This window comes from Macrobrachium rosenbergii, chromosome 36 (genome assembly GCF_040412425.1).
Source record: "Macrobrachium rosenbergii isolate ZJJX-2024 chromosome 36, ASM4041242v1, whole genome shotgun sequence".
Classification (NCBI taxonomy): domain Eukaryota; kingdom Metazoa; phylum Arthropoda; class Malacostraca; order Decapoda; family Palaemonidae; genus Macrobrachium; species Macrobrachium rosenbergii.
This window is the reverse complement of record NC_089776.1, coordinates 12,100,168-12,112,917: the sequence shown is the minus strand read 5'-3', so window position 1 is coordinate 12,112,917 and position 12,750 is coordinate 12,100,168. Positions and strand designations below refer to the sequence as shown.

The following is a 12,750-nucleotide window of genomic DNA, read 5'->3' as shown; positions in this document are numbered from 1 at the left end:
CTCTTAACACTCAGTTATGACTCACGAATGTATTCTCCATTTTATCTTTACATTCAATAATTAGGACATTATTTACAAAACATTACTGATGAAAATCATGTTTATTAAAAACATTCCTCCTGTAATTCTATATATTTAAGAGCTAACGCGGTGTAAGATCATGCACCACTAAAGTGGTATATCTGCCGAAATCTTACATCTATTATTTGCGCTATGGTGATACCTGGCAACTATATCATTACGTAAGCACCGTAAGTGGAAGGTCTCCTTCCTCCTCCATTCATAAATGTTGGTTAATGACGTCATCAGATTCTCGTTACGGGGGTTGTAACAGAAGCGTTTACTGTGGGAAAGAATTATTGTTTATGAGAGGCACATCCCGTTTCAGTCCTTTGTTACCTTTAGGCTAATTGTCGAGAAATGTTCAGCACATCGTCTCAAATGTATAGTGGTTATCTTATGTGGTGTTTTACGCTCAAATGAGTCTGTTTTACACACAAAACCATTCTTACTCCGAAAGGGGAATTAACTAACAGCGAGAGTTTCAATGAATCGAGTAAATTTTATGAATGGCTGGCTTGTCAACATTTCCTGAAATGACACAAATTTCTTCTTCCTTTTCAGGTAGTACATCAATTTGGCTCACCGTTACTTTCACCATCGAGAGATATATTGCAGTTTGTCACCCTATAAAAGGAAAAGTAAGGGAAATATTGTTCTTTTCGTAAAGGCCAATCCATGTGTACCTTTAGTCAGCTTTTTGGGAATATATTTAAGCTTTTAGATGGGAAAGGAAAGGCATATATTGATTTTTATTTAAAATGTTTTCCAGTTTGTTCCGTGTGAGTTGAATGATTCAGTAAAGCTGCCTTTTCTGTTATAGCTTTGTTTTTTGTTATGTTGTAATGACATAATTGCAATATATAGACATAATTGCAATATATAGATATACGTATATATATAAATTTATATATATATATATATGTGTGTGTGTGTAGGTATATATATATATATATATATATATATATATATATATATATATATATATATATATATATATATATATATATATATATATATATATATATATATATATATATATATATATATATATATATATATATATAATATATATATATATATATATATATATAACTCAAATGATTCTTACCCTTATGAAACCGAATTGCAGCCTTGACTCAGAAAACTAATAAAACACTCTCTCTCTCTCTCTCTCTCTCTCTCTCTCTCTCTCTCTCTCTCTCTCTCTCTCTCTCTCTCTCTCTCCATCAACAGGTGTTCTGCACGGAGAGCCGGGCCAAGAGAGTAATCGTGGCCGTGTTTGTACTGTGTTTCACTCTGACAGCATCCACGCCCCACGAATGGGTTGTTAGGGAGGTCATTGACCCTTCAACCCAGAGAAAAACCCTCAGCCTGGGTTACTCGGTCCTGGGGTCACACACTACTTACAAGAAGGTAAAAAGCTGTTTGCTTTTGTACAGTGATCTGTAGTTGTAAGTAGGAATGACAGCCAGGGGCCAGTCAGTTAATATACATGAATATTATTAATCTTGATATTCTAGGAACCATCAATATTGTCTTAATATTTTAGGGACTTGTAAAGGAAAAAGGTCCACTGAAATGTATATTTTATACTGAAGAGAAAATTTTTAGAACTTTATAGAACTAATGGAAAAAACAAATTATATATTTAGCTTCCTTGCAAAATTTTTTTTATTAGAAATTTTCCATCACATTAGCAGCAATACGAAAAGTAGTATGAGATCTCTCTCCCATATATATATATATATATATATATATATATATATATATATATATATATATATATATATATATATATATATATATATATACACATATATATATATATATGTGTGTGTATAAGTTTGTGTGCTTTTGTGTCAAACAATAGCGCCTGTATCAAAAGCAAATGAAAGGTACTGTCATTAATCGTAGCATTTATCAACTGATACGAAAATACCCGTTTTATCGCACTGCCACTCTCAATAATTATCACAAAAAAAAACATACACTGTCGAATAAATAAACAGATTTTGCAACATTCAAAACACATAAATTCAAAACAGAAATAACAAAAAAAAACCTGCGGAATAAAAGTGAAATATATATTCATATATAAAACTGCTTTTCAGCGTACCGTAGGCAATCATGCATTATATCCATTAATAATAAGTATAATTAAATATTATCTCTGGCTATTAAACCCGTCATTCTGTTTAGTTTTTCGAGTATTTCTGGACAAATTTATTTTGTGAGTGTGGGGGGGAGGGGGAGAAGAGCTGGGCTGTGGGAGGGAGACTAGTGGGGGGGTTTTGGTTAAAACTGTTAAGTGCCTCCCTTTATATTATCATTTGTTGACTCACCGCTTTACGAATTACATCATTGCAAATATAGATAATGAGTTTTGTTGCTTAACTGTTTTATTCATTCTACTTTATTATTTTTGCTAACATTTTTATTTTATTTTATATCCACATCTTTGAGTAATCATTTTTTAAATTATCAGTAAATTCCTTTACAAAAATTTTTGATAATGACAAAAAAATTCAAAATATGTTGAGATATTAAAAATTCAAAAAAATACAAGTAAGATATAAAATTCAAAATATATTAAGACATTCAGGTTCAAAAAACTAAAACGAAAAAATTCATGTAAGACCCCCCGCCCCGACACCTCTTCTCTGATGCATTTACATGTCTGACACACATCCTAAAATCACACCTAACCCTTTCCTTCCCCCCCCTCACCCCCCACCCGCCCACATCTCTTTGCTGTCCTACCCTTAAAAGGAATCTGTCAAAGGGCATTCCCTTCTAATCAGCTCCACTTAACAGGTACGACAGAACACGATCTATGTCATTTAGAACGGTCTGACGCCTTTTTTGGGGCTGACGTCATTTTTACTCAGTTTTGATATTTGTTCTTTGATAACGGTCTGATGCCTTTTGTGGGCTGACGTCATTTTTACTCGGTTTTAATATTTGTTCTTTGATAACGATCTAATGCCTTGTGTGGGGGCTGACGTCATTTTTACTAAGTTTTAATATTTCCTCTTTGATAACGGTCTGATGCCTTTTGAGAGCAGACGACATTTTAATAAGTTTTAATATTTGTTCTACAAAACGGTCTGATGCGTTTTGAGGGCTGACATCATTTTTACCAAGTTTTAATATTTGTTCTTAAATATGACCAACATCAAACGTTTATTGTATGACTGAACTATTATAGTTTTTCCGTCGTCACAGAAAGATTTCTCTTGGTTACAAAATGAATAAGAATCACTCTTCTCAGGATATAAATAGTTGAGCACTGGGAAAATTGCCCTGCTCTCAGGAGGAGCGAACTGAACAGTTTGTGGTATGCTAATTGCCTAACCAATTAGGGTAAACTTTGACGCGATTCTGTTGCAGTGTATATTTTGAAATGATGCTCAGGGAAGCATTTTCTCTCTTTAAATCATTTTAATCCTGAAAAAAAAAAAATATATATAATATATATATATATATATATATATATATATATATATATATATATATATATATATATATATATATATATATATCTCAGGAAGATAATACTGGCGCTATTTGACTCGTGGCTATCTCCAGTAATTCGCTTTTTCAGGAAGTGGCAATATCGCTGGAAGATTGAAAAAGACACACTTCTTGTTTTATATTAGAAATCATCCATTTGCCTCCGAGGGAGGCAGAGATCTTCAAAAGAAATATTGAGAAAGACATTCTCGATGTCTCCTTATTTTTAATGAGATAGAAGAAACTGCTTTGTGGTCTATTTACACAAGCTGTTCGATCCGAGAATATTTAATGTATCTTAGTGGGTTGCAGATCTCGAAACAATTTATTATACATTTTTTTTTTTTGTTGTTGTTTCTTATCCAGTATGAGAGAGAGAGAGAGAGAGAGAGAGAGAGAGAGAGAGAGAGAGAATCGTTATTTTGAATGATATAAAAGTAACTATGTTATCTTTTTGGAAGCTCTTTATTTTAACATTCCTTCTTGCCAGGGTAATTCATTGATAGAAAGTTGATAGATTGAGGGAGTTCAACAGAGAGAGCTGAGTTCAAGTCTTGCAATCAAAGTAATGACGCTTGTTTAACTTTAAATAAAATTATATTTTCCGCTCTTTTTACTGTTTGAATAATGAAACGAGTAAAAGAATGAGACAAAAAGATAGAAATAGATAGATAGATAGATAGATAGATAGATAGATAGATAGACTAATTTATACTTGAGTAATTTATACTTTCCTTTTGGTACTATTTAAATCATAAAACAGTAACAAGAATGAGAGAAAAAGATAGATAGATAGAGAGATAGACTACTTCATATTAGCTGGCCATCATGTTGAGTTATACAGAAGTATGCATTTAAGAATGCACATCTGAGAGAGAGAGAGAGAGAGAGAGAGAGAGAGAGAGAGAGAGAGAGAGAGAGAAAGCAAAAGTGATTCTGATGATTATTCTGGTAAAAGTGAGACTGAACGATGTCAAGCCATTTCAAACAAACATAAATAGTCAAGTGACGTCACAACCTTGCCGTTTCCCTCCCCAGGTATTCTACTGGTTCACAGCAGTCATCTTCATCCTGCTTCCCCTGGTTCTCCTGGCCGTGTTCAACTCCTTCCTCATCCACGTCGTGAAGCAGAGCCGGGCGCAGCGCAGGAAGATGACTAACCAGAGGGTGGAGAGAGATAACCACAGCCAGTCCCAGGAGAACAAGATCACTGTCATGCTCATCGCCGTTGTTCTGTTGGCGCTCTTCTGCCAGCTGCCCGTGGCTGCCATGTTGCTGTATCAGTCGTTCTATGAGGTGAGGGAATTCGGGGGTTTTTGAGCTATTCAGTAAAGAGTGTGTGTATATGTCATAACCTTGGTCTACATAGGAAACTAGTAATACATCAAGAGCAGAAATACAGACTGAATAGCTCATTTTTCTTACTTCCTTTCCCCCCTGGAACAGTCTGACCCAAAGACTCGTTTATCATCTTTCATTCACCTGGAAAAGTTCATCCTAAAGACTCATTTCTCTTGCTTCCTTTCCCTGGAACAGTTCGAGCCAAAGATTCATTTCTCTTGTCTCCCTCCATGGATCATTCCAAACCTAACGACTCATAGACTCATATCTCTTGTCTCCCTCTCTGGAACAGTCCAAGACAAAGACTCCTTTCTCTTGCTTCCTTCCCCTGGAAAAGTCTAACCCAAAGACTCATTTCTCTTGTCTCCTATTCCGGAACAGTCCGAACCCAACGACTCAGTAGACTCATTTCTCTTGCCCCCCCCCAGCCCCCTTCTTTGGAACAGTCCAAGACGAAGACTCATTTCTCGTGCTTCCTTTTCCTGGAACAGTCTAACCCAAAGACTCATTTCTCTTGCTTCCTTACCCTGAAATAGTTTAACCCAAAGACTCATTTCTCTTGTCTTTCTCCCTAGAACAGTTCCGAACCCAACGACTCATTTCTCTTGCCCCCATCTCTGGAATAGTCCAAGACAAAGACTCCTTCCATCCCCTAGAACAGTCTAACCCAAGATTCATTTCTCTTGCCTCCCTCCCTGGAACATTCCAAACCCAACGCCTCATTAGACTCATTTCTCTTCACCTCCCTCTCTGGAACAGTCCGAGCCAAACAGCATCGCCAGCAACATCGAGCTGGGACTCGGCAACATCTTCAACCTGCTGTCGGCCATCAACGCCGCCTGCAACTTCGTGCTCTACTGCGCCATGAGCGACAAGTACCGCAGGACCTTCCTGTGCACCTTCTGCTCCAGGTGGTACCGCCACCCTTCTCCTCTGCACTCCTGGATGGCCACGGCCTACAGCAACGTGGAGGACGGGAGCCCCCGCTTCTCCAGGATGTCTTCCATGAGGATGTCGCGGAGGTCATCGCACAGGTAACGGTTGGCTTGCTGGTTTGGTTGAAGGGCGTGGCGTTGAATCCGTAGGCCTAATCAGGGGACCATCATAGACACTAATGGACATAAGGGACTGTCCCGAAATGCTTTGGTTACGTGGGATCGCACAGAGATGTAAACAGTGCCTTGAAGATTTGCTTTCACCTGAGTTTCTCGTAATGTTTTTTTTTTTTTAATTGGAATATTACCGAGATTACCGGTACATGACGATATTGATTTCGCTGATGGTAATGGTTGTTGATTATCTCCATATCCTTCTTTTAGAGAAACTACTTTTGAATTGTTTTTGCTCTGGCATAAGGTCCTACTCATGATCGTAGTGGTAAGGGCCTAAAGGTAGATCAAATAATAATAATAATAATAATAATAATAATAATAATAACTGCTACTGATGACGATGGTCAGGACGATAATACGTCAAGAGTAATAGCTACAAAAAAAAGACATATTTTAATCTAGTGTTTTAAAGAGATTATGAGAGAAATGAAAGAAAATCTCTTATTTTTCGCTCTAGTCTTTAGGAAACAAAGAACAGATTTTATTAAATGAAAAACTGAGACAGCACTTTTCATATTTAGTCAAAGAACTCCCGGCCATAACCGTTCGCTTTATAAAAAAAAATAGTACTGCTTCAGTGATTCATGCAGAGATCCGTGTTGCATTAGAAAGGAAAAGAACAACCGGTCGTGAGTGTTTTTCTTTAAAGCAAAAGACAAAAAATAAAAGTACTACTCGAGATATATGGTAAATCCTGTCAGGCTTTTCGTACTGTTCATTTCCAGAGTACTGGATAGGGGACAGGACTTATGTTCAGTTATTTTCTCACTTTTAAGTGAATCAATTTCCTTCTGAGCTGCGGGAACACGCTTCTGCGATCTTACGTAGATCAGTTAGATAAATTAATCATGCATGCTTCTAATTGACGAGAGAGAGAGAGAGAGAGAGAGAGAGAGAGAGAGAGAGAGAGAGAGAGAGAGAGAGAGAGAGAGAGAGGTGGGTTTGCTAGGACCTAAAAGATTTTAGCCATTTTATGAAAGCCGTTAGTTAGTTCACCGCGCACTCAAGTCAAAAGGCCAGGGATGTATTTTCATAGCCAATTATTATTATTATTTCGGTAGATGAAACCTATTCACACTGAACGAGCACACTAAAGGGGCCATTGACTTGAAATTCAAGCTTCCAAAGAATGTTGGTTTCAGCCTCCCACCGCAGACCCCAACACTGCGGCAGTAACTGATCATAATACTGAGCCAGTGATTTTTCATCGCCCTGGGGGAGGCGCGAACTCGCCACATCTGAGCGGCTTGTTTTAAATGACAGAAAATTATTTTATAGACATTGGTTACCACGTAGAAAATTTTTTAGATGTTCATTTTCATTATATAGGTTGTTATTAGAGTTACTTAAGAATTTTATTCATGTTGCCATGTTCATAGTATCATCACTGTATATTATACTGGTTTATTTACTAAGAATACGGAACGAAATCTTAGTCTTTTTGTAAAGTGTTTTACTGCTTTTGTAGGAATTCATGCTTGGCAAATTAAAGTTTCGTATAAACACAATTATTTTGATTTTAGTATGAAATTGCAGAGTATTATTAGGATATATAGGACACAGTCAATTGACACAAATAACTTTAAATGTGGTGAAAGCAAATATCTTCAGAATATTGTTTTATATGTTTTTAGTTCCGAGAGATATTAGAAAGGTTTAATAAAAAAAATAAGAAAAATTCATTGGTGAAAGAACACCTTTGATATTGAAAATAAGAATCATTAAGTAAACATCTCGTTCAGTAATCAAATTCTTTGCAGAATTAACACCAACTCTCGCATAACCAAAGCATTTGCAAACGAGGCGTCATTAGCTTTGTATTTTGTTTGTAGTCCTTCCAGTTTTAACTCTAACGTTTCGGGACTAACAGCAAAGATCAGTTCCATCTTGATCAAAGACTTTAGGACGCCAAACGATTTCACAAACAGACAGGTTTCAGAGGTCGCAGGGGACCTCATCTTATCCAAGGGAAGCCTCGGGTCGGGCGTCTTCCTCTAAGCAAAAAAGCGAGAGTTGATTTGGGTGTGTTCTATTTTATCCTTCCCTCGCCAAGACTAAGAGAGCTGATTCGGGTGTGTTCTATTATACACAACAGAAGCAGCGGATCCGGGAGCCCCCGAGGCAGTCCCACTCACGGTCGCACGCACCCAGCTCACCGGCACCCGGGGCACTACCTAACCGTGCCCAGCCCCTCCCACAACCCTTCACAGCCCACCCCCACCACCCTCCTAGTGCCAACAAACGCTGCCCATCTTCACGCGACTCCCGAAGACGCAGCAGCAGTTACCAGCCCACTACTACGGAAGGTTCGCGTCTGCATGGTTCGCTCGTGCTGTGTTCGTTTGTTTCCCAGGCTGAATTGCTTGCATGGTGCATGCCTCTTCCCTTCGTGTCGTGGTTAATGATAAATGGTTGTTCCCTCTCACCAGTTGTCCCTGAACGTTTCTTTTGATTAAATTTTTGGGTTCATTCGCATGGATATGCAGTCGGTTGAGGCTGCCTAAAACTTAAAACCTAACCGTACGCTGAATGTCAAGGAAAGATTCATTAAGAAAAATATTTGAAAAAATAGGTTCTTAGTTATTTTCCAGAGAAATTAGTGGCCATATTTGTTGTATATAGATCGACTATCGACATAAATTTGTCTCCCAACGCTGAAAATACAGAAAAAATTAGCAAATTATGCGGGAAGCTATCTAAAAACATCTGCTCGAGAAGGAACAGACACAGGTGTCCCTACTTTCGAAAAGGTAAGTAAGTACTTAATCGAAAACTGAGAAACAACACTGGAATGACTGCAGGACTTCGAAGAGGTGTAGGTGACTCAGCATGACATTTGGATATGTTATTGTTCAATGTTTTAGAGGTAATGCATTTATTTTTGGTCTCTCTTTGTATGAGGAAAATTATAAATAATGACGTCTACATTCTGTTGATAGAGTAGCGTATATGTAAGTTAAACAGATTTCACTGGAATACCACTGAAAGTAGTCATTGGTGTTATAAAGGTAATATTATTATATTATTATAAACTGATGTTGGCAAGATGTCCTCTAAAGAGTTTGCCTTTGATGATACATAATGTATTTAAGGTCATATACTCAGAAAAATAGATTTAATTCCTTTGAAGGTAAATTATAAAACAGTAGACGTCTTAGTATTTGCAAGTAAATTGGGAATACCTGGAAAAGTCAATATATGGAAAATATTGAAATTCATATCACCTGTGCCCAGTCTGTCAGATGGTTACTAAGGAGTCTGTAAATGTCAGAATATCAGTGAAGATGACAAGGAATTCTTTAATGTGAAATGATTTAATACATATGATATAGAGAGTGTAGACTTGAAAATTTCATGTTCGTTCTGTATCTTGATGACTTCGAATGATACAAAAAGGCAATATATACAGTTTTTAATCTGGTGATTACAGAACAGATATTTTTTCATAGCATTTCTGTATAGAAGTTAAGCGTCTTTAGAAAAATTCTATTTTATGACCTCTATCATTGTCATGTTTTTATAATGCAAAAGACAGACTAATTCAAGAGAAATGGTTTCTTGGTGTATTTAAAAGAAAATGCCTATATCCTTACCATCAGTTTTCGTACTTATCAATCCTAACTCCAGAATTTCTGTCTTTGCCCAATAATGTGATGGTATAAGACTTTTTTTTATTTGCATGATTTCTCAATTCCATTACGTATTTCCATTTGCTTCCGAAATATTCTTACAAATAAGTATTATAGGTTGTTTTAATTGCTCTGTCAACTTTATCGTTTTATTGTTAGTTCACATCTTTTTAATAAAATTCATCGTCCTTTTCCGTGCTAGTGACATCCTGGATAATAGTTTTCATGTTATAATAATTTTCAAATTATTATTCATCTTGAAAAATAATTTTCATATTATAATAATAAATTTCAAATTATTATTCATCTTGAAAAATAATTTTCATATTAGGATAATGATTTTCAAATTATCATTCATCTTGAAAAAAATTTTCGTATTTTTATAATGATAATTTTCATATTATGATAATTTTCAAATTATTATTCATCTTGAAAAATAATTTTTATGTTATAATAATAATTTTCAAATTATTATTCATCTTGAAGAATATTTTTCATATAATAATAATTTCCAAATTATTATTCATCTTGAAAAATAATTTTCATGTTATAATAATAATTTTCAAATTATTATTCATCTTGAATAATAATTTTCACATTTTAAATTAATAATTTTCAAATTTTTGTTCATCTTAAAAAATAATTTTTATATTTTTATAATAATAATTTTCTCATCAAGGTAAAATTTAAAAATCTTTAATATAATCTTTACCATGTAAGAAAAAGAAATCTACTAACCCAACTCTTTGCCTACACACCTTAAATAATCGCAAAAGCTCTGAAAAATATAAAAAAAAAATCACCTTTCGCCTACATACATAAGTTATCACAAAAACTCTGAAAAACAATAAATAAAAACTTATCTTTCGCCTAAATCATACATTAAAAAACTCAGTTATCTCAAAAGCTCTGAAAAACATAAAAAAATTCATCACACTCATCACAAAAGCTCTGAAAAGCATTAAAAAACTCACCTTTCGCCCACATACATAAGGTATCTCAAAAGCTTTGAAAAACATAAAAACTCACCTTTCGCCTACACACATAAGTCATCACAAAAGCTCTGAAAAGCATTAAAAAACTCACCTTTCGCCCACATACATAAGGTATCTCAAAAGCTCTGAAAAAACATAAAAAAAACTCACCTTTCGCCTACCACATAAGTCATCACAATAGCTCTGAAAAACATAAAAAACTCAACTTCCGCCCACATACATAAATAATCACAAAAGCTCTGAAAAATACAAAAAAATACTCACTTTTCGCCCAAAAAACTCACCATTCGCCTACACACATAAATCATCACAAAAGCCCTGGAAAACATAGAAAAAACTCACCTTTCGTCTACACACATAAATCATCACAAAAGCTCTGAAAAACATAAAAAAAATCACCTTTCGCCTACACACATAAGTCTCAGTCATCACAAAAGCTCTGGAAAATAGAAATTTTAAAAAATCAAATAAACTGGAAAATAAAAAAAAAAAAAAAAAAAAAAAAAACTCACCAAAACCCGCATTTCCGTACACCCGCAGGTCCCACCCTCAGCACAGCAGGGAAACAACAACTCTCCAGCAGACGAAGGTGTGACGAGCCCCACGGCAGCCGCGGCGTCCTTGCTGAACGGATCTCCAAACAGCCAGCACTCGCTCGCGTCCTCGGCTCCGCAGCCGAGCCGTCTCAGGCGGCTGGCGCTGAGGCTAACCTCCCTGTGGCGCAGAGGGAGCCGGGGCGGCTCCTCCGCCTCCACGACGACTCATCTGGCCGGCCAGCACATCGTCATCACGTGTCAGCAGCCATCGGTGGATGAGCAAACTGCCTTGTAAACAAAGACTAAATGATGTAGCGTCAAGATTTACAGAGATACAGTTGTTTGTTGAGAGAGTTCTGTTGGTATCTTATTTGCGTGTGTGTGTTTGTGTGTATGTGCGTGTGTAAGAGAGAGAGAAAATAGGGTCATAAGAAATCCAGTAAGGTGTTTCTTCGCGTGATGACTGATGACGTAAGTGGCCTCGTGGAATTTGTCTTCGTATATTAAGGCAATGGCAGATGAGAATTCAATACTTGTTGCCATTACGAGTCGTAAATGTTGAAGTGACAAATAAACCTACTTAGAACAAACGATAAAGTGTTATGATAACTTTCAGAGAGAAATAAACGCTATAATTACTTATGCTACAGGTGCTGACAAAGCATTAAGTGAACTATTAAGGAAAAAGAGCAGAAAGACATGATACATTCAATGAACACTGGTGATACATAGAAACTGTAGCATTTATTTCAGTGTGGTGACAATAGCAATACATTTCACAAGAAAAACAATATATATGTGATACGAGTATAATAATCTATCTTTCTCTTAAGTGTAGAGATAACGTATTAACCGATGTACTTAATTTAAACGGAGTGTCTCTGTCTATGACGACCAAAATACCGAAATGGATAGACAAGAGTGAACGAAGTCTAAAGAGAAACTTGATGTTTTTGTGGAGGAAAGGATAATATTTCTGTTTATTATTGTAATCTGTTCCTAATGATATCGATGGTTACCTTTCATCCCCGAAGTGATTATGATAACGAACGAGAGTTTTTTCGGTTGAAATTCAACCTTGGAGAAAATTGTTATATTTCTATTGACAATTTGATTTTAAATCGCGATAATTTGCATATAAGCCCACAGACAGTATATATACGTATATATATATATATAATATATTTATATGTATTTATATATATACATATATATGTACATATGTGTGTGCGTGTATATATACATGCATATATATATATATATATATATATATATATATATATATATATATATATATATATATATATATATATATATATATATATATATATATATATATATATATATTGAAAATAAGCCTTTATTGAACTGAAACTACCAGTCTGGGGTAATATGATGAGTTCATTTAAAAACTCATTACTCTTATCGTAATCTTTTTTTTTATCAGTTATCGAATCTAATTACCTTCTTGTGTCCACGACGTCGACTATATTTCCGAAGTGACTCACAAATAAGGAAATGACTTTTCGTTTCTTCGTTAATCCGTAGGAAGCTCTTGACA

General features: G+C 35.5%; 1 protein-coding gene across 3 annotated transcripts in view; it reads left to right on the top strand.

Annotated features, from left to right (window-relative positions):
* The window catches only part of LOC136856625 (thyrotropin-releasing hormone receptor-like), a 277,063-nt gene extending 264,725 nt beyond the window's left edge, over positions 1-12,338 (top strand). For all 3 annotated transcript variants that reach the window (XM_067134570.1, XM_067134571.1, XM_067134572.1), the window contains 6 exons: positions 629-701; positions 1,297-1,476; positions 4,615-4,872; positions 5,677-5,951; positions 8,125-8,335; positions 11,194-12,338. In XM_067134570.1, the coding sequence (XP_066990671.1) occupies positions 629-701; positions 1,297-1,476; positions 4,615-4,872; positions 5,677-5,951; positions 8,125-8,335; positions 11,194-11,484 (1,288 nt within the window). In that variant the 3' untranslated portion in view covers positions 11,485-12,338. The remainder of the gene's footprint in view (positions 1-628; positions 702-1,296; positions 1,477-4,614; positions 4,873-5,676; positions 5,952-8,124; positions 8,336-11,193) is intronic.
* The last annotated feature ends 412 nt before the right edge of the window (positions 12,339-12,750 follow it).